The sequence below is a fragment of the Sinohyriopsis cumingii genome, chromosome 14 (assembly GCF_028554795.1).
Source record: "Sinohyriopsis cumingii isolate HCF-2022 chromosome 14, ASM2855479v2, whole genome shotgun sequence".
Classification (NCBI taxonomy): Eukaryota; Metazoa; Mollusca; class Bivalvia; order Unionida; family Unionidae; genus Sinohyriopsis; species Sinohyriopsis cumingii.
In genome coordinates this window covers 95,076,889-95,101,052 of record NC_142974.1, presented here as the reverse complement: position 1 = coordinate 95,101,052, position 24,164 = coordinate 95,076,889, and the positions used below count along the sequence as shown (strand labels likewise).

The following is a 24,164-nucleotide window of genomic DNA, read 5'->3' as shown; positions in this document are numbered from 1 at the left end:
GCTTGAACCATGTTTGTACCTCCATCACGCAGAAGAACATCAATATGAATTTTTGGTATAATTTGTCCAGTTTGCTCACCAAATATTCTCCTGTGTTTGATTCATCAAGGGGCGTTGCTGGTAAAATTACATGTTTCCAATGAAAGTCTTCCATCTGACAGTGTGCTGTAAGACTAAACCAGGCTACGGCGATAGATGGGTCTGACCACACATCAGATATCAAACTAAGGTCAGATTGGGCAGAAACTAAATCACTCACGTTGCTTTGTATCGCCTTATACATGTCAGGTATCAAAGATGTGGAAATGCACTTTCGACTTGGAATTTTATAGCGCAGTTCTGCCTTTGCCATCAGATGTCAGAATCCATTGTTTTCAAAAATGGAAAATGGTTTCTAATTTAATTTCAATCCCAAGAATGATCACTATGAATGCTGTAACTCCATATGCTAAAGCACCATTTACATGAAAGAAATTTACATGAGTGAACAACTGGCATTTTTATACCGTATATACCAATGTTAATTACCACCATTAAATTAAAAGAAGGAATAAAAATACATACGACACAACAAATGTGTCCTCAAAAAACTAATTCAGAATAGATGTTTTATAATAAACAGTACGAAATGCTTTACGAGTTGACAATAAGGGAATAAGGTTGGATATACAATGAGGGGAAAATAGTTGCACGGTACCATGAGGCTGGCTATTTCGGTACCTTTAGTTCAACAAAATTGGGAAATCTTTTATTTGCCAATCAGTTGTTGGTGCTTGTGTAACATGCAATAGTGTAGAACATGATTTCTTTGAATTACGATGGAGGACCAATCGTTTTCACAAAATAGTTGCATCAGTAAGGTTAACTTTTAATTAGTCGCGCTGGCTTTCCTGCTTGCTTATTTTAGACTAATCTTTAGATATTGTGCAGTTTGACCACAGCTGACCAGAATATGAAAATAGGACACATCACAGGAAGAAACAGCAATTCTTTTTGCGAATTCATGCATAATAGACCAGGAAGATTGATCAATATTTAGTGAAAACAAGGCTTTAAAAATCTCACAAAAAACCTGCAGATTTTAGGCACCAATCTCTATTTTTCTTATTCAGTCTCTCTTATTCAGTCTCCCTACATGGCTTTTGAAAAGTTCATAGGTATGCCTTACACTCCATTTTACAAAACTACGGTAATCGTACTACATGTAATATGGAACAAAAGGCAATTATACACATCAATGTACTAGTATAGTTACCGGTCCAAATTCCCTCTTATCACAAGCCTGTTTCATGGTTTTAATGATTAACTGGCATGTACTGCATTCCCAAAACAAAAGACAAATTTGCTGACTATCAACAGAAGAGATGCTGAAACATCAAGCTTTCCATTGTGTGGAAAGTTATGATGTTTGTTCAGCTAAAACACAAAACTAAAATTGATGTTGATTTTAGTTGATCTATATGAGAATTTTAGCCTTTATTATTACCACTCTTCGTGAACATGTAAATGGGTTGTTTTCCCATACATCATGATTGTGTATGTTGATTGCATATGCAAATACCCACAATGCAGTGAACGCATACCTTGAGCCGGCATTTTGAGTCCCTAACAAACCTTTATCAACACCAGTCATCACGTATATTCAAGATAATAATCTAATTTAATTTTCGATTAGAATATTTACTTAATCGAAATGATTCATAGATTATACTTGAAATTATGTGCCCCTATAGCACGAAAATAAAAATAAAACTAAGTTACATGGATGTGAGGGGGCATATTTCTGTTGATCTATGGAAAGCACATTAGTATAGGCCAGAGAACAATTAGCTAAATTTATCAGGACAGGCGCTTGTTAAATTGCTATGCTGCAGCGATTCCAAATGTCTGGTCGGTAGTGGTAGTGATTTTTAAATTAAGTGTTCGTTTACTTAATTGCGAGACAGACTATTAGGGACATGGCTAACTTCGATTTTGTAGTGGATCTGTCAAAATTGAAAATTTTCCAGAAACCGCTAGTCAAAAAGCTGGAAGATCAAGTTGACCCCAATTTTGGTGCCTAGAGGAAAAGGCGGTAAATATATTTCATCCTGATTTATTTATGCTAAATAAGGGGTGTTTCCCACACAAAATTTCCTAGCTGTAAATATTCCCCACCCCCCATCAAAAAATCTAATTAGTCTTTACTTTGCTGCAATAGTAATGGTACAGGGGACACCAAGAGTCAGTTTGGAAGAAATTCTCTGGTAAAACGTTTGTCCAACAGACCAGATGTCTGAAAGGTTGACAGACACAATTTTGGTGGTAGAAGCGAGAAATGTGTATCTTCATGCTTACATATCCACCTACCCACACAAAGTTTGAGGGCCAGAGGGAGGCGAAACTGTAGGTAGATTGGAGAGAAAAAGAAAAGGAAAGGAAAAAGGCAAAAGGACAGAGAACAGCTACAGTGAAATTGGAGTGACCAGAGCTAAGTAGGTTATGCAATTGTGCAAGGCAACAACTTTGATTGTTCACTCAATCGTATGATGAACTCATTCTATCAATAACCGGATCAGCTATCTTTATAAATATATTTGTGTTTTGAAATTCTGTGAAAGATTTATTCCAAAAGAAGTGTATCTTCCTAATGTATTGTGTTATCACCATTGTTTATGTAATAGATTAAATTTTGATTTTCTATGTACCGGGGCTTGAGTTGTTCTGTTTGATATATCTGCTCAGATCACTATTTTTTCTACCTGTAAGTTTACTCGATCCGGGCAATAACACAGGGGGTGATCATCTCCTAGATAAAGAGAACGAAATAAAGCGGACACCTTGAAAGAAGGTACAATCCACCAATCAACCCTCACCCTTTTACAAAGGGGGGGGGACATCTTTATAATGGCTTATATTGAAAGACAGAAGAGTGAAGTTAAACCATAATCATGCATATTGCTATCAAATAGAAATGCAGTTATTTTTTTATACAAACAGACAATATTGTCCTTTTTTTTAATTAAAAGGATTTTGTGTGATGTCCATAAGCTTGTCACCTTGAAAGAGTCATTCTGGACAATGATCTTCGAGATACAATAACAGTTACGGAAATATAATTTCATAGCATGTGTATCATGCCAGAACTTTTATGTGCAAATACTTTTCACAGACACGTTCCAAAGCCCGCTGACAAACTAGTTTTAATAGGTACGATCAAATATTGTATTTGTGGTGGAGATGATGGACGTTGGATAATACTGAATGTAAGCAATAACTGCTCAAAGAAGTTTTGTCTAAAACAAAATATTTGCCTAACAGAGTAGAACTTTGTACCAAATGTCAAAACAGATTACTCTTGAAATACTTTTAGAAATATGAAAATATATATTAACATTTGGCTTTTTAACTTGAACTATAATCAGATGGTTGATTTCAGCCCATGTAAATTTAAAATCATTACATGTTTCTACTTGTTTGTGTATCCATTTGCTTATACGTCTGTTTATTGATGGATCTATTTGTTTATGAAAGAATAACAAAGATGGTTGAAATTTCAATGTTTTACTTTAAGGAAAAAAGGGTAAAAGTCACGCATTTGGTCTCGTGCAGTTGAAATGCACAACAGTGTGATGTTATATCCTTGCGCTCAAAATGAGACATGCCTTCATAATTATGTGGGATGAACAATGTTCATAGGTGCCGGCTTGCATGGCTAGAGAATCAAAATGGTGGGTATGGAAGTACACACGTTTTGTGATGTCACATGAAAACAGTGGATTATGATGGTTATGTGCCTTGTACAATTAAACGTGCATACCTTTTTAAAAATATTGCCACAATTTGTAAGATTGCTTTTATCATTGAAAATGAGTAACTCATGAGCACGTGATTCAATGTAAATGAAACAGCTATTAAGGACTAGCTGAAATATTATCTGGAAGAATGCAATTTGGTCGAAACAATGAATAAAGCAAAATCTGCATCTAATATGCTTGTGGAATAAACAAGGCTTTAAGTGATGCTTTGCACTGTGTAAGTACTGTATATTTTAGTTCAGCATGGTCTACCTGGTAAACTCAACTGGCCCGCGAATTATGAAGTCTGTATTTACCTTTATTTAACCTCATGTTGAAGAAATCAGAAAAATATGGACATGCAAAATAATAACAAAATCTATCATAGTACTTTATAACAGTTTAATAATTGTCAGGTCACCGAAAGTTAATTTTTTAACATGCCTATGTCTTAGGACACGAACAAAATTATTGTTTTGTGTCCCAAGATCTACAGCCTTTACAGTAGTCAACAAAAAGACGATAAAACTCAAGTTTAGACATTGGCCTGCAGATAAGCCAACCCAACCCCCTTCTTCCAGGCCATTATTTTTCCAAATTTATTTGGCTTATACGCGAGTATACATGGTACTTTTATCATTCTGACATCCTATTCTCATATTTAAATGTTCATATATATTAGCATGTTCAGAGTCACATACACTGAAAATCCATTAACTTTTGCATATACAGTAGTGTCCATTGAATAGTTAAAGTCAAGATTCTCACTAGGTACAGTTACATTTCTTATAAATGAAGCATTAGCATTCTCCTTCGTCAACTTCCTATTATGTATAATACATTGATTAACAGAGCCTTTGTGTCCAAATTTATGGCATCTGAAGCACTCAGTCTGTTTGCCATGATGGCATACCTTTATCACATGCCCAGTTTCTCCACAGTAGAGACAGTACTCTTGATTATAGCGCCTGAAAATAGGGGCATACATGTTAATATTTCTCAGTGGTTGAGAGCTTGTTGTTGTTGTTGTTGTAGGGTTTAACGCCATTTTTCAGCACACAATAGGCTGTACATGGTGGCCAGTGTTAATGGTGGAGGAAAAACCCGGAAAGAACCACAGACCCACGAGAAGCTACTGGCAAGCTTTCTCACATACCCACATTAGCCGAATCCGAGACTCGAACACATGCAGACAGAGGTGAGATGGCAGTGATCCGTAATGGAGACCACTCCGGCCACTCAGGGCCCCTGTAGTTGAGAGGTTCCTTTTCTACTTAAATGAATTTCATCTCTGTGGTAGAGACTAAGGTTGACATCTGGTTCTGAAGAAAGAAAGATGTGTATTGTGGAATATACTGTAGGTTGAAGTCTTCACATAGGTCAATTATCAAATCATTGATTTCTTTCACCCTGGTATCCACATGAGGAGTAGTCCTGACATCATTATTTTACATGTATTTGGGCAGCAATACCTAGCAGCATACAGTAAACTTTCACAATCTGTTCTGATTTAATTTAGTGACCTTCCATTACTGGCATCAATACCACCTATTAAGATAATAATTTGGTTGTATCTGATTAGATCAGTATTCATTATTCTGCCCATGATGTTGTTGATTTTTGCACCTCAGACTAGTAGTATATACATCTGTTTTAAGAAGTCTCCTTGGTATTATATTCTTCAATATCGAGGATCCAATTATTAGAGTCCTATCTTTTCTGGCTTGTGATTTCATGTGTTGGACTCTGGTTTGTATTTCAGACACATCTCTTGAGGAAGGGGTGTTGAAATTCATGTCTCAGTTGTGTGAGCTAATCGAGCTTGTGTTGACACGTTTGTCTGAGCAATGGGAAATGCAGTTGTTGGTGCAGGCAACAGCCTTATCTGAGCTGAGGGTCATTGGTGTACACTTATTGCTGTTGCAGGTGTGACACATGACTGGGGGGGTTACTGTTATTTGCATGGTCATTTTACATTTTCTTTTGGCTGGTAAAGAACAAAGTAGCTATCAGTACCATGATCTAGTGCGTCAGTAATGCAATATTAAATTGCTTATTTTACTTCACAGTAATACCTTTTCCACAAAACAGATTGGACATGAACATTTAGATGAGTTTTTTTAGTTCATAATTTATAGCTGCTCACTTTTAATGTAGTGTACATGATATTGAGTTATACCACACCCATCAACTATGTTAGCCATTAAGGTACAGATCATTCAATAATCAATTTGTATACACTCTGGTTAAACTATATTTTAGTATTAAATATTAGAACAACAATATTATTTAAATTGATTAAATGCACCTATAGTGTATGTCAGTGTAGTTATGTAGGTGCAGTTCTGCAAATATTGTCCTAAAATTTAATACTGATAACATATATTGTATAACAAATGGCTATTAATTCTTGATTAATGAATGCTTTGCACCTTAATTATCATATAAAAATCATACAAAAATGTGCAAGTAACTTTAACATTGATTTCGACATGTATTTCTTGGGAAGTATATACCTTGAAAAAGATTTGGATGCTGGAGGTTGTAAATAGAGTGAATAATCACCATTTGAAGGTATCTGTATTTAATCTGTTAATGAAATAGTAATGAACACATTCAAGATCTGTATAACATGCCTATATTGACATACATTGTATTACAAACAATAACAAATGTAAAGTACAAGCCATGTACATGTACTTGTATTCATTGCACTGTTATTACCTATTACTGTGTTATTTCTTAAGAAACATACACATTTAAAAAAGTTTCTCTCTACTTACCTTTCATAATTATCCTTTTTCAATATTCAATGTGTGAAGTATTGGTCACACAGAATGATTTTTAGTTGCAGCTGTTGGGTATGCAAATGTTGGACAGAAAGTTGAAGGACAAAAAGCCACATTTTGAGTTTCACTATTATGTGAGACATGTAGGACAGAAAGTCACGGGGCAGATAGGCAACTTTGGTGGTAACTGTTACATTCTCTCTGAAACCAGTTTATGCAGGTCTGTATGTGTGGGTGTAATGAGCCTGCTAAGGTGTAAAACTTGTTATTCCATCCCTCCCATGTCTTGTTGGTATGTGGGTTACCCATAATAGTTACTGTATATTCATTCCGCATGTCTGGTGGAAACTATGTTGGTACTCTTTGGATTGATAACACATCAATATGACAGAACTGGAATTTCAAACCAGTACATTTACAACTTCTGATCAGTAGATTGACTTCTAAATCAGTAGATTTTTTTTATTGACATACATATTTTACATTTTTCAAGAGGACTAGAAACAAAATGAGTGCGTTTTTTTATTACGTAGTACATGTATGTATTCTCTTCAAAGTATGTGGGGTGCGGAAATCCATTGTCATTAGTGTCCAATTTGGAAATATGTTCTTATGGATGAGCAAGGTTGCTAGGCTGTGGACAAATAAATTTTGGCCTGTAACTTGAAAGGTCAGTAGTTCCTGTTTTGTCTCATTGATGTTTACACAAATGTCATTCACCCTTTTCAGCGAATATATGGTGTTAAATATTTGCATAGTGTATGGTGAAATTTATTGATGAGGACTGAAACCAGCTGCAGGTTCTATGGATTTAATAAATGGAAGCAGACAGGACCTTATTTATGCAATATCTTTTGATGGTTACATTAGAACTAATTACACTGGCCTGAGGATAGGGCTTCCCTGAGGAATCGGTTGTTTTGACTCTTTGCTGAAACCATTATCGTGACTACTATCAATTTTCATGAGAATGCATCTGGATGGATCATTTTCTTATAAAGCTAGGGCCAATTGGTGAAAAGTTGAATGAAAAGTCAACAAAACTGACCAAAACTGAATTTGACTATAACTGGGAATACAATAAGAAAAGAAAACAGGACTTCAAAGATTCTTGGCTGCAGGGATTTCCATGGCTTGAGACCGGCAATGATCAAACATTGCATATGTGAAAGACACTCCTCAACTGCAGACAAAACCAGTGGATTATTTTTAGAACAGGTTATCACAATGAAGGACACACTGTTAAGACACCAAAAAGTGCAAAGCACAGTACATGTTATCTGACACTTGATAATGAAAAGGCCAAATCTGAGAAGATGTAGATGATTGAGACAGAGTGATCAATAAATACAATGTGAGCCAAATCAAGTGTTGCAAGAAGCTGTTCAACAAACAGTATCGTAGCAAAGCAGAAAAAATCTTTTTTCAGACTACGAATTTCTCTGTACGGTTCAAATAAAAATCAGTGTTAAACTTGGAACTAATCACATCAAGAAAACTACATGAATGCATAGATTTCTTCAACAATAAATCTGATGTTCTACTGAAAAAATGTCTAGGATAAATTATCTTGAGCTAAATTCTTGTCCATCCTTTCAGATTCTAGTACTGATTCAGCAATTATAGACCAAAAATAAATTCTTGTTAGATTTGTAGACCCTGACCATAAAAGTCCAGAAATAAGACCAGCTGTAATATCTAATATATTGTACATGTCACAGGTCCATAATGGCATCCATTTAAATGGTGCAGCCTAATGAAAGTAAACATTTAAACAGACTTGTCTCCAACTTTTCTGTTTAACTTTGAAAATACAAACATTTGGGTCTGTTAGACAAATAAACTTTAAATTTACTTGTCCATGGACTACTTGATTTTAACACAATTTCTGCACCTCGAGTATATTAAAACGAGTATTTTTAACATAAATCAGATTCAGATATAAGGAAGAGTTTTTAACCTAATAATTCACTGCAAAGATTTTATAATAACAGCCAATAGGATTTTTAGTTTCCTTAGCAAGATTGTTGTCTGGAGACTACTGATGACATCTGCTGTGATTATTAAGCTTCACACTTATCTGAGAGGCTCAAAACAGGTTTCTGCTCCACTCATCCCTCTGAATCTATATTTAGCCAAGAATGGAGAATGTCCTCTCTAAACAGCATTTGAATGTTGCAATGAAAGGACAACTATGCTGAGCATGCATAGAAGTTCTAACTTTAGTTTTCCAGTTGCTAGGTTTGTGAGGTCACTGACTGCTTTCCAGTTCTCTTCCATGTTATGTTCACAGATGAAGTTCCTGATTTGGACATAAAATGTATTCCTGAGCCTCATCCTCAAGGATTTTTTTCTCTTCATGGCTCAGATCCCAAAATCTGCTGGCAGATTTCACCACTGTAAATTTTTTTAAAAAAAATTAAAAAAATTATTTAGACTTCAAATAAACAAAGAAAAAATACATGTGTATAATTTATTCCAAAGTGAATTATATGTTAACTTAAATTTTATCTAAGGAAGTTTATGAAATACAAAAGATGCATACTTTTGAAACACACAAAGCAAACTCAGGATCTCTACCACTCACCTGCATATGCTTAAATTCTGATATTTAAGCATTTATAAACTTGTAATATTTCATAGCCAGTGGTTTCTTAGCATTTGGGAGAAGAGCCACATTCTCACATCTTGCCATGAATTGTACACAGTATGTAAGAGCTGCCCCTTAAATATTCCACTTAAAACATCTTGAACAATACAATAACAATTAAACATGACAATAAAATGAAAAGTACTTGCTCTAGTGTGTCAGCCAAAATCATTCATCATTGTTCATCACCGTTTTATCTCCCTCCATTAAAATTACTGCTCCGGTGGCCTAGTGGTTATAGAGCATCTGCATTGGGTGCATGAGGTAATGGATTCAATCCCCAGCCGAAGCATACCAAAGATTTATAAAAAGGGACCTGGGTACTAACAACTGCCTTGCTTGGTACTCAGCATTAAGAGGTTAGTGTTAGGACTGGTCGGCCTGGTGTAAGGATAACGTGACTGGGTGGGACATCATGCGACATGTCTGTGGCATGATGCCCCAGTGCTTGACATCATTATAAACTGTCACACTGCAGATGTTGTAGCAATATGACTGAAAGATTGTTAAAGCTACATACCAGTCAATTTACTGTTGGAACATTTCCAGTCCCCAGTAACTGTTTCTGGTTGGTTTCTCTAATGTGTTGATAGAACACCTAAAAATGCAGTGTTTGGGATTTTTCATAAAAATTTTTTAAATATAATTTTCAAAAGTGATAGATTTCAGTTATTAATGTGCGAATGTTATAGATAGACATTTAAAACTCTTTTTGGCCTGCTGCCAGTAGAATTACTTGTATGTTATCAGAACCTGGGGATCTCTCGATCTCTCTCTCTCATTGCATACAAATGAACCAGTAATGTAGAAGGTGTCAAAATAGATCACAGGGCTCCACTACTGGTTCCTTTGGTATGATAGCACAGATGTGAGCTACACCATGAGGCAGTTAATGTATTGGTTAAAAAAAGCTAATCATCCAGGTGGTTGCAGAATAAGTGGAAATTGGGATCATTCTTATGGTTGTGGTTATTGTAGGGTTTAACACCATTTTTCAGTACACTATAGGCTATACATGGTGGCCAGTATTAATGGTGGAGGAAGAACCCGGGAAAACCCCAGAAAGAACCACTGACCTATGAGAAGCTACTGGCAAGCTTTCTCACATACCCACATTGGCCAAATCCAAGAGTCGAACCCATCATGCAGACAGAAGTGAGATGGCAGTGATCCATAACGGAGAGCGCTTTAGATCACTCAGCCACTCAGGGCCCCCCGATCATTCTTATAGTGGTTGGTTAATCAAAGATTCTGTATCTTGCAAAATGTTGCCTGCATTAGATGGTAGAAGCAGCCTTGGTGTTTAATATGATGTTTAAATATGGCAGATACTGCCCTCAAAGTCAGTGACAACTTTAGTAAAGTTTAAGTCAAGACGGCAGCTGATGAACTTGTCACGGATAGCTTGGAAAAGTTCTTCATATAATGTGCATGATTTTTCTCTGGAGTACACTGTAAACAGCAGTATTATAGCCATTTCTAAGTAGGACCCTTGTGGTTTGTATCTATTTAAAGAGTCATGGAGCTAATGGGGTTGTAGTTCATTATCTCGAGTTTTAGTATTTCACAGGAATACAGTATTTAGAACTGGAAGTAATGCTGGAGTTGGTATCTGTGGTCTATAGCATCTAACTGTTCTTTTGAAGTTCTCTACAGCAGGCAGTATGGCTTTGACATCATTGGAACAAGCTGATACACATTCTGCAAAGATCTGGCTGGGTGCATCATGACTTGGTATAGCGTTCTCTCTTGTTGTTGCATGGATTTGCTAGGATTTACTGCATTTGTACGGGAAAATATGAATGAGTTTTTTGGATGAAATACTGCTTGGGAGTGCAGTATATCCATCCAATAATACGAGTTCATATTTTCCCACACAAATGCAGTAACCTTTTTATTATATGTTCATGTTTTTAATTCTACCTAAGGCTTAATTATATAAACAAAATACACTACAAGAAACAACGTAAATGAATGTATGCCGTATTCGAAACTAAATACACAAGCGCATATTCATAATTACACAACAACATTAAAAGTGAAACAGAAGCAGTAATCTGATCACTGATCTCAGTGTTGTATGTTTATTTTAAAATGTTCCTGTCAAAAAGAAACCTTAAATAAACCTCAGTGATCTCAGTATTATATGTTCTACAGTTTTCTTTCAAACAGAAGCCTTAGGGAAACCTCAATGATCTCAGTATTATATGTTCTACATTTTTCTTTCAAACAGAAGCCTTAGGGAAACCTCAGTGATCTCAATATTATGTTCTTTACAGTTATCTTTAAACAGAAGCCTTAGGGAAACCTCATTGATCTCAATATTATGTTGTACAGTTTTCTTTCAAACAGAAGCCATAAGGAAACCTCATCGATCTCAGTATTATATGTTCTACAGTTTTCTTTCAAACAGAAGCCTTAGGGAAACCTCAGTGATCTCAATATTATGTTTGACAGTTTTCTTTCAAACAGAACCCATAAGGAAACCTCAATGTTTTCAGTATTGTTTGTTTTGTTGTGCAATTCGCCCTTCAGATGCTAAACAGTTTCTATTTTCCTGTAAAGCCACCATTTTATTGTAATAATTAATAGTAGTAATTAAGAAGTAAAGAATATGATGATTTTAATATGTTATAACTTCAGGTCTTAAAATATGTAACGGAAAGAAGTGAAGCCAAAAATTTAAGTAAAATCAAGTTATTTAAAAAAAAGTTGATGCAAAGTCAGGATTATTACGGTCTTTGAAGGTCTTTGACAATTTGGGAAGAATGAGGTAGCATTTTCAAGGTCTTGAAAGTTTGGGAAAATCGAGCAGATTACCCAGAGGTCTTTTAAAGTCTGTGAAAATTGAAATAAACCCAAACATTTTAATTTTTTTCCATAATCACAAATAAAATTGTCCAAGGTTGTTAGATTCGGATGTAGTTGAGTTTTCCTGGTTTCTTTCTTTTGATTAATTAGTTTGAATTTCATCATTAAACACTATTGTAGTATATTGCATTCTTTGTTTTCTCATATAACATAACTTGCATACAAAATGTTAGTGAAAATAGGTCTTTGAAATCTATGTTGTGGTCTTTGAAAGTTTGGGAAAAGTCTTTGAATTTATCATTCAGAATTCTGTATGAACCCAGAAAGTGTAAATTAAAGAGACATTTGCAGTATTGTGAATTAAATCCCAAATAATCATAACTGTCCTATCACAAGTCCAAAAATATGGAATGTTCTGAATGAATTCCAATAGTCTTCAGTGTCGTGATACGACACAATGATACAATCCAGAATGTCCTTGAATGAGTTCACAAAAAATCGAAACTAATGTATTAATCCAAAAGATCATGAGCATTTTAGTAATTCCAAGTAATTTTTTTAATAATTATATCTGAAACACTGATTTAAAACAGGAATTATTTATCAAGTCCCTATTTATACACATTATCACTTGACCCAGACACGAATCATTCCAATGCAAAATTCCAATTGATTTCATCCATGTAATACACCTATAGTTCAAAGAAGAGATGTTTGTAGCTGATTTAATATCATATGGAATGTTATTCCAAACAAGTACACCTGAAAATCGAAGGATATTTTTCAATAACTCCATTTATGTCAGGGATACTTTGAAATTTTGCCCTTTTAATGATGTTAGGTTTGGGGTACCAGTATATTCTCTTTTCTGGAAAATGATGTTCAGGTATGTGAGGCAGATTTTGTAAACACCTTGTACAGGAGTTTGGTCTTTCTAAAAAATATTTGGGATTTAATTGCTAATTCTGTAAGTTCTTTTTAAATTTTCACTTTGTATTCCAGGGAAATAAATTATTTGTTGACTTTTACAAGACTTGCTAGATTTTGCTCTTTTCTGTTACTTTATTTATACCACAGAGTTGTTTATACCACAGAGTCATAATAATAATAATAATAATACTCTTTATTTGTAGCATTGGTCAGATGCCCAAATTAAATGCTTGTATTAAAAATAAATGGTACAACCACAAAACAACAGTTCTAGGATTAACTTATTGACTTTTATAAAGGTTGCTAAGATTTTATAGAATATTAATATTATTATTGATTCTCTGGATAAAGTTATTAAACTTGCAGTGATCTGCATAACAATGAATGTATGAAGGTACATAAGCCTTTCTCAGGTTATCATACATAGGATATTTAACAGAAGAGTAAAACTCATCTTCTATATCTGCACAAAAATGGCACATTCGTTAAACGTAGGAGATATTTTTTATACCTACCTATATTTGCCATTTTGCGAAATGTTCATTTGTTGAACATGTATAGAAAGCTAACACTTGTGAAAAGTTCAAACTGTCTATATAGTATTGGGAATTCAGATGATTTCTGATCTTATCATAGAAAATATCTTAACTTTGTTTAAACTTAATGAAAAATAGTTTATCACCCACCCCTTGATTAACTTATCCCATTCCTTTTGAAAACAGTAGATTTTAACTTTATTTACCCAGCAATTGCAGTGTTCACCCCATGTCTAATGTAGGTTATAGCTTTGCTTTGAGAATTTATCATCAGTCGTCTTTAATAATTTGAACCAGTACTTAAGAATTCTTTTTGTATACTTGGCATTCTACCTAACTCGTTATAGATACAAATGTTTGGAGTGTGTTTTGTAATACCAATGATATATTTACAGTAGGAAGTATTACAGCTTCAGTGTTTTTTGTTTTGTAGAAACCCCAAACTATCGAACCATAATTCAAAATGTGTGCTATTTTAGTATCAGATATAATTTGGAATAGAGTTTTTATAGACATTTTACAAAAGCAATTATGTCTAGCCTTCAGACTATGAAGTGCCTTTGCTGCTAGAACTGCTAACATTGTCTGACACATACCTTGAATTTTAGAATACTGTCTCTATCACACAATTACCAAACTTGGATATCTTGTCAAATATCCCCCTATTAAAAAAACTACAGTTTTTGTTTCAGGTTAATCTTTAGTTTCCAGGTGTTGCATTTATTATTGTAGTCCATTAGAATTCTTGAAGTTGAGTGGCAGTTTTACCAACGGCAACCATGTTATCTACATACAGCAGTGCAAATAACGAAGCAAATTCTAATGTTACACCATTATACTGGTCAGAAATGTGTCTTCAACTTATTTAGAAATAATGAAAATAAAATGGGTGATACAAACACAACCATGCTTTACCCCAGTTGGGCAGTTAAATATTTCTGTCAAGCCATTTGGCACTTTCACACAAGCTGTGACATCTGTTTATATGTCTGTTATAATAATAATAATAATAATAGTTACAATAATTGAAATGTTCCAGTTTATCTATTTCACTTGTTGAACATTATTTTAAGTAATTGCAGAATAACTTCATTTTATTGTTTGTGATTTTGTAAATGGTAAATCATGTATGTATTTATTAATCTGAATCCACATATTTATTTTCAACATGCATATTTAAGTGCTCAAACTAACATTAAATCAGTCATATGGACCCTTTATTTCTATACATATGTCCATTGTTATCAAGTACTGTATTTATGTATATAGTTTTAGTCAAAAAAATCAATTCAGTTTCTTTTTTAAGCATTATATAATTTATAAATACATGAAAGACAAGAATCCTATTTTTATTGTTAATAACCCTGTTGGTCAATTTGATAATTGTGATCCACCACGCCCAGTGAACTTTAGATAACAGTTTTGTCCATTTGTATAGTTTCAATTCTATAGGTAACATAATTTTGCAAGTCTAGCTGTAAATATTATGAATTGGGCAATGGTATGGATTTAAATCCATGCTTTAGTTGGGGGTAAATATATTGTCTTGATGGGGAAAAAACTAAAAAAAATCTTTTGGTTATGTAAGGCAAAAAAGTTGTTTATTTTTATCTTTAATCTATTAATAAGACCTTTCTAATCTATAACTGCAGAATGGTGTATAGCATAAACTGGGGGCTCATATGGTCTAGTGGTCTAAAGCGCTTACCATTCCGTAGCACTGCCATCTCACCTCTGTCTGCATGGGTTTGAGTCTCAGGTTCAGCTAACATGGGTACATGGGAAAGCCTGCCAATAGCTTCTCGTAGGTTGGTGGTTCTTCCCAGGATTTTCCGGGGTTCTTCCTCCACCAGTTATACTGGCCGTCATGTATAGCCTATCCTTTGCTGATAAATGGCATTAAACCCTACAACAACAACAACAGCATAAACTATCCTCTCGAGAACACTGAAGTGAAAAGAAATTCCAAGAAACAATTTATTTACATTAAGCAAGTTATATTGATATTGTATTCCATAGTGATTTCTGTTTTATCTGAACACATTATAAAATAGTGTGAGAATATTGATTTGACATGTTCATCCATCTGTCTGTCAACTCATATTAGCCTCATTACCTATTGCAGATGCCTTGTAGCACTATTTCAGTAACAAAAAAGTTATTCCTAATATCAAATTATTGCTTGCCAATGGTAAGCTTGGGAGCATGCTATATTGAGTTATTTTTGTTGATTATAACTCAATATAGCATGCTCCCAAGCTTACCAAGCGATAATTAGATATTAGGAATAACCTTTTCTTATCACAGTCGGTATAGTTTTTCTATAGTAGGTGCACTTTCATTTTTTTGATATCACAATATGTTACATACCACTTTATGTGATTCGGATTGGTCCAAATAAGCCCATCAAATTATTGTGCAGTATTCTCTTTACTGATTAGCTGTTATTGTGGGAAAGCCTTTTTAACCCTGCCTTCTGGAATTATTTTTTTGGGTGGCCATTTTTCGACTTGAGTCATGAATGGGAATTGGGGGAAAATTGCCTCATCTGTTTGAATGCAGCCAATTTATCTCCACAGGGGTTTGTTATGTCATATATAACAATATCATTGTATGCAAAATGACATAAAACCCCAGGACAAGAACAACAAGAAGTAAAACTAAGGGTGTTGCTTAGTTTATAGCAAGTGGGCCCCAAGTGGTCTAAAGCGGTAATCAATACAGATCATTGCCATCTCACCTCTGTCTGCGTGGGTTTGAGTCTTAAGCTCTGCCAATTTTGGTATGTGAGAAAGCTTGCCAGTAGCTTCTTGTGGGTCCGTGGTTCTTTCTGGGTTTTTTCCTGATTCTTCCTTCACCACTGATACTGGCCACCATGTATCTTGTGCTGACAAATGGCATTAAACACTTTTTAAAAAAAAAAACAGTAATTTAAAATGGGTGGTGGTGGTGGGCAGTATATTTTTAACATACAATCCACAATTATACAAGCATAGTTTGAATGTTAACTTAAAGAAGTAAATAAACTCACTTCTGTAAAAATGGGAATTTCTGCATCAAATAATCATCTTTCACATGAGTATCGCAACAGTGTAATGTTTATTTGTGAAAGTGTCATTTTAGGGTAAACATTGGATCATGTACTGTAGGCCATCTCTAACCAGTACTGTGTACCATATCAAAAAATGTGACATCACACACATTGGACATTCTTTGTTGAAAAATGATATTTTCTTTGTAAAATGTTGTTGATTCAGATTGACGCTCGTTCTTTGATTTTTAGTTTGCAATAAAGTATAATCTACTTTTACATGTTCAACTTTTGTTTGGGACTAATATGCATATATTTCTTTCCAGGTCTAGAACTAAAAGCCTGTATTAAGAGGGGTGAAACTGAATAGGGTTATATCTATTGATAATCTGAGTGTGTTTCATATACCACTATCTTAAAAGTTAATGTATTCAATTTATTTTCATCCATGCTAAAGCTCTGAAGCTGTTTGCAACAATTCATGTAATGTTGAAGAATTGGGATTAAAAAAAACAATACAAACACCAAAAATTCTGTGCAACTAGTTTTGCATTTGTATGCTTCTTCAGGCACAAATGTTTTTCCATCGTATTTAATGTACACTTCTTGAGGCACAAAATGTTTTGAAAGAAACAGATGATGTCTTTTTATTTTTAAAAACAATTACGTCATTATGTAACATCATAAATGATACGCACCGTCAGAACAATTATATATATATATACAGTGGAACCCCGCTACAACGCGATGATCGGGGTCCATAAAATCGGATCGCGTTAAAAGCGGGGTCGCGTTAATGCGGGGTTTTACAATATTTAACTTTTTTTCCGAGAACATATACGTGTATACATGTGCAATGATCAAAAGTCGGCTTATCATCAGATGAATATTAACTGGAATGCATTAATTAAGATATATTCAAAATAATCGATGGTTAATATATTTATAGGTTATTACTGTGCATTAAAAACATTTACTAATTTTTATTTGTTTGAACGATAATACAGATTGACCGATAATACCAGACTATCGCTATATCATGAAAAGTGTATCAACACCGTATGCTACCGTGCCGTCGTGGCATGCAGTTCATCCATAATGGATGTAATTTCATTGAAAATCGTACAGATTTAAAATATTCAATAATTTTGTAATAGTCTGAATTCGTCGTGTAAAATATAGGATGAACAAAATATTGAAACCATTTACTTGCCGTCTGATATCGTACGGTCATTGCATGCAGCTATTCCCGGGTCTACATACGGTGTCTGTATTGGATATTATTTACTTTCAACTGTTTGTTGTTTGATCACACCGCCAAGCACAGCACACATGTTGGCGGCTTTCGTCCTTTGATGTTTATTAAATTGTGCGACTCTTGTATCAACCACAGCTTTGTCTGCTGCTTGGCTGTGATTGCAGTTAAATAAGAAGCCCATGTCGGCTATTGTTTGAGCAACGACTGTATACAGATTTCATGGAAGACAATCACAAAGACGATTTACTGGCTTTACTCATGGATCCGTAATAAGTAACACTTCCGATAATGTTTACTTCGGCTTAACAATTCAAAAACCTAATGAAACCAGTTTTCTCTTCTAGAGTAGAATATGGAGCTTCACCACAACCTGTTCAAATTGATAAATTTCAGAAGCCAAGCGTTGTACACACTATTTCTCGTACGTTATATATATCGTATTATTTTAGAATTCATACACGATCACTTCTCCAAAATCACTTAAAGAACCTGGATAAATTGTTAAGTTCCGATCGTTTATTATTAAAAGTCATACGCGAATTCTTCCACCAAATTATAATAAACGTTTTACACACTATTTCTCGTACGTTAAACAAATATTTTCACAGTCCGATAAAAATACACGTAAATGAATTTAAATTTCAGGAACCATGCCACGATCATATTATTTTAAAAGTCACAACTAATCTCATGCCCAAAATGAAGTTAATTTCTTGTTTTGTTTTTTTTACTTTTCTCCAAATTTTTTTTTTCATGTGTGAATGAATATACGAAATTTCGGGAGCCATGCTACGACCGCGTTATATCCGAATTCGCGTTATGGCGGGGCGCGTTATAGCGGGGTTCCACTGTATATATATATATATATATATATATATATATATATATATATATATATATATATATATATATATATATATATATATATATATATATATATATGACAGGATCTAAAAGATACTTGTACTTTGATATATACTTTTTACTTATACTGCATCTAGTACGCATGTTTCATTTTTAGATGTAAATGTAATAAAAAATATTGATGACACTATCTCTACAAATAATCATGTCAAGGAAATTAATATCCACCAATATGTGGAATATTCTTCATGTCATCCCATGTCATGTAAAAACTGTATACCATATAACCAGGCCATGTGGAATATTCTTCATGTCATCCCATATCATGTAAAAATGGTATACCATACAACCAGGCCAAAAGATACTGATGCATTATTTTAGATGATTGTCAATTACAAAATTTGTTGAATCAATTACATATTTCCAAAATGGAAATTATCTGACACATATAATTTATTCAGCACTGAACAAAGCCTGTAATCTTACTCATCATGAAGCTTTAAACACGACAAAATGTAAAATAGAGAAAAACATAATTCCTATCGCAATAAAATATAATCCTTCCTTGCCTAATATAGACCTTATAATTAATCAATATTGGAGTCTCCTAAATTTATCAAATAAAACCAGTGTAAGATTACAAAAATAAAGCAATTCTGGCTCATAGAATTTGCAAGATTATCTCATTAGAACTAAACAGACAGAAAATAAAAAAGAATTTTTGTCATCTAAATGTAACAGACATTGGCACTGTCAATGTGCAAATATAAGAGAAAGTACTTCTTTCAATAGTGATAATAAAAAAGAGGTATTTTCTCTATGTTTTAACACTAACTGCATATCAACAGATGTGATTTATTTGATAACCTGTAAAATATGTAGCATGCAGTATGTTGGACAAACACTTCAACAAGTTTCTAAGAGAATTAATATTCATCACAATCATATAAAAAAATTGAGATCCTCAGTTTTCCTCCAATATTTCAACACACTTTAACACCAATAATCACTATTCTATTTTACTTTCATGCCAATAGACATTGTGCATGGTGTCATGAATAGACTCATAAAAGAAACTTACTGGATTCATAACTTAGATACTTTGTATCCTAATGGCATTAACACCAATGCACTATATAAAATTGTATAATTTTTTTTAAATTGATAAATTGTAGATCCTTTATAACAATATAATTTTATGTATGACTGTCTCTAATTTATTTTATTATTTTACTGTAATGTTCAAGATAATTTCTCATGGTCAAGGTTAAGCCAAGAACGTGTGTCATGTTAAATTATGATCTGACTAGTGATGCATTTTTTTACCACCATCATAAATTGGGCATATTATGTTAACATGTTGATATTCCATCCTTCTGTTAGCATTCGCTTGTCTAGCCTATAACTTTGTGATAGCTTGAGAGATTTCATGAAACTTCTGCTCATGTTTATATCATAATTAGACGGTATATCAAATACAATGATGCCACTTTTTTAAGTTAAGGCAGGGGAAATTGAAATTATGTGGTTTTGTACATTTTTTAGAGGATACCTTTTAAATGACTGAAAATATTTTAATGAAACTTGAACTAGTTATGTATCATAATTTGAGATACCATAGCCATTACTTTAATGTCACAGTTAGGGAAGATACAAATCACCAACCTCTGTCCGTGTACAGGTATAATATTTGAACCAATGAAGGTATTTTCATGCAACTTTAGGCTGCTGTATATCTAGACTTGATAGTGTCCCATGTATTCAGTTATATTCTCTGCTCCAAAGATTAAGGTCAGAAACCAGTTAAGTCAGTGGCATGCTGACTGTCACTTTTTAACTACTTCACATAATTTGATGAAATTGTTTCCAGTTCCACACTCTGTGATGCAGCTGGCAGGTTAGTGACTCTAAAGATCAAGGTCTCTGGTAGGGAAAAGGGTATGAGATGGGCATATAATGTGTTGTGTGGTACTCTTACTACTTAAAGGTTTGAAATTGTGTCTCATCTCATTGTTTTCGTGCAGTATTCAAGATCAAAGTTGTAGATGTTGGGAGGGTTTTTCAACGTGCTTTTGTCATCAACCCATGTGACAGTAATATGAAATAGTGAGTGCTTTGAGTATGTACAACTTGTCATGGAATTTGCATCAATTTTATGTTCATGCAGCAATAAAGATTTATATTACGACTCCATGGTCTTAAAATAAGTAATAGAAAAGAGCAACAAGCTTCGTAAATTTATAAATATAGAATGCTTTATTTTATAAGGGACAAATGTTTGTACAAGATGGATATGCCAATTGGAAAAATAGAACAAAATTACTATGGTACTCTAAATGTGGAAAATGTAAAACTGTCATCATCACAAAAAAAATTGGGTTTTATGCACTTTATTTCTGTGACCACTGGCACTTTAAGGGTCCTTTTGTTCATTAGCTCTATTGGTCATTGATGCAGCTTCTCCTGAACAGAGTCATATTGACATGGGGTTTTCACCAAAAGACTTTATATGATGTCCTGTTGATCTTAAGTGAAAATGGCCAATCTGATATCCAATATGACTGCCACATTTGCTGCCCTGAAAATCTTGGTATTTTTATCTCAGCTCCTCCCAGCGATGGCTATATCAACAATAGTTTTAAAGTTTTTAATCAAACTTTACAGTTTCATTATAGTTTTGATATTACACAAAGATTTTGCAAGCAAAACTTATTGATGTTTGTTAAAATTCACTATATCTTTCTTTATATAAATATTGTTTGACTATTTTGTTTTTACTACTATCACAATTAAATAACAAAACCAATTGCAAACAAAAACTGATTAATGTAAAATATTTTTCGAGTCCTGAATTTTTGTATTATCTTAATTGGACTGTATTGCAGCTTTTGATGTTTTATTTTACTTTTGTTATTTTCCAGACATAATAAGGAAACAAAAAGATGGTACACAGCTGGATACTGAAGGAGGGCTACTAGCAGCAGCATACCAACACTTCAATTCTATCTTGAAATTAGGAAATGACAAGACAGATTTTTCTTTTCTTGATAAAGAATTCTATATCCTTCTATGGGAACTTGTTCTACTGGACACAAGAAATATCATCAGTGCTCTTCATTACTATTTGTTACTACACCATGAATTAAAAATTTTCATTGTTGTTTCTATTATTCTTATTCTGATTGTATTATTAATACGAACATTTACCCAAAGGTACTCAAAAAATAGAGGGGCCTCCAGAACTTCTAAAACAAGGCAGAACAAAAATGAAAGACATAAAGCTCCAGATAGTCAGGATAGTGTTGGATTTTCGTATGAAAGTCATATCGAAAGAGCTAAATCTAGGACAAAGTTGTACTGGTGGCAGTTGGCTGTTGCTGTATTAGGAGTCTCAATGCTTATGAGTGTTCCCTGGGAGTTTGTACGCCTTTACAAAATGAAAGTGGCAGAGAAAGTTGCAGTTGTGCAGTCAGTAAGTTGAATTCTTTTGAGAGAATGTTATAATGTACTTTCATCTAAATTCCTTCCAGAGGAATGTTAAGAGTGCCAGTTTTAGAAAAGGTTCAGTATTTCTTTATTAGGTGTATTTTTATTATTTATGCAGGTTAGCACTTAATTTTAGTTTAAGTAGAGTGGTCTCCCTCTTATACAGCCACCCCTTTGGCACAGAGAAAGCAGCCTTATAAGACAGGTGGCCTTTCCAGAGGGGGACTACTTTTTTTTTTTGAGAAATAAATGTAATGTACGTAGTAAGAAAGCTACATAGTTCAAAGCATTTAATATCTTCATTGATATCTTCGTTTAAAAGTAACATTAATTATTAAAAGGTTCTTCTTGTCATATAAGAATAGACTTATTACAACTTAATATACATTAATTGTTCTATTCTTGACATGAGCTTGATATGCGAGCAGGTATTGTTGTCATGCACATTGCAAAACCATTCAAAAACATCACTTAAATCTTGGTGCATACATAAGTTTCTTTCCATTTGCTCCATTTTCCCACTGCTGCTGAATAATCTCCTTATTGGTACAACATTGTTTATTCAAGTCTTTTCAACATAAAATTGTTTTATTTGAGTCTTTTCTAGATAAAATTGTTCGGCAAGTCCCCCCTCTCCACCCTACGTGATGTCATTGAGCAGAATAACGGACTTTCTTCAAAAAATAATACGTCTCCATTTACGTGATAACATGTTAATGTTTGGTAATGATTTATTTGGATGTTGCTAACTGTATGTAATTTAATTGTACAGACAAAACTTTTGTAGAGTGGATGAAATGCCTTCTTAAAGGAAGTGATAAATGTATTGTCACATGTCTGGTACTGTTTTGTTTCAAGGTTAATTTCTCTGTTAATCCACAAAATCTGTTTTTAGCCTATGCTGTCCGTGTTATGATCTTGATAATTACGTCTGGTTGTAATCATCAAAGAGAAGAACTCAACAGATTTGTGAAGCCCAAACCTATATCATAACATTGTTGAACCCATTTCCTATGAATACTTTTTATTTTTTAAATAGACAATGATATAATATTAATCTTAGTGTTACATGTGCTTAGGTCAACACTTCTTTATGTAACGGAAACCTGACATTGGAAGATATGTCACAGTATGAATTAATCATTGGTTCTGGGCACATGTGAAATAAAAAGTGGCCGCTTGTGAGGGGAACAGTTTACATTTTTTTACTAATATGCTGGCCGCTGGTCATGTTAGAGGGGTGGCCATTCTAGAGGGGTACTCTTGAACACAAACTTGTCAGTGCCAAGGGATTCTGGCCGTAAGGAGCGGGTGGTCGCTGATCAGGTGGGCTGTTCAAGAGGACTACTGTATTGCTTTCTTAACTCAGATGAAAGAAATTTAATGTTAACTACCTGAATCATTAAATTGACATTTTTATGAATAAATAAAATAGTTATTTGGCAGTAAAATTTAGTTTTGGGATGGTTAAAACTAAATTTAATTATGCAATACATACCCATCGTTATTGCAGAGCCAATTAACTTTCATGCTGAAAACTCCCCATCCATTTGATGTGAATATGCCCTCCCAAGGAATGGAGAAAAGTTAGTATGACCTTTTGTACACCACTCTGTATGTCTCATGGTCAATTCACAGAATTAAGATATAATATTTGTCATCATCTTTTACAAATGACAATTAAGTAAGACATCAGAGAGTGGGTGGTTGGGAAGAGGGCATTTGGCAATAGCAACAAGTATGTAGTGCATAGTTTTACTCTGCCCCAACTACATTTTTAAATGCAGCAATTACTTATCGAATATAGAAGCAGAGAGCATGCATGGAACATAAGAGTATCTTGATCATCCTCAGCACAGATTTGACTGATGAATTGGGATTTCTAGTGGAAATACTGAAAGTATTTGATTTTAGCAAGAAATCCTGGTTGCAAAGAAGGGAAAGTGAGCATAACTCCCATTAAACCAACCAGAGACAGCTGGTGTCAATAGACAAGGCATGAATCTCACTTCATCTTGCAGAAAGAGTAGGAA

General features: G+C 33.9%; 1 protein-coding gene across 1 annotated transcript in view; it reads left to right on the top strand.

The window, feature by feature from the left end:
* The window catches only part of LOC149784425 (uncharacterized), a 44,558-nt gene that overhangs the window by 10,843 nt on the left and 9,551 nt on the right, over nt 1–24,164 (top strand). The window contains exon 2 of the mRNA XM_089932489.1: nt 21,567–22,117. Within this exon, the coding sequence (XP_089788615.1) occupies nt 21,567–22,117 (551 nt within the window). The remainder of the gene's footprint in view (nt 1–21,566; nt 22,118–24,164) is intronic.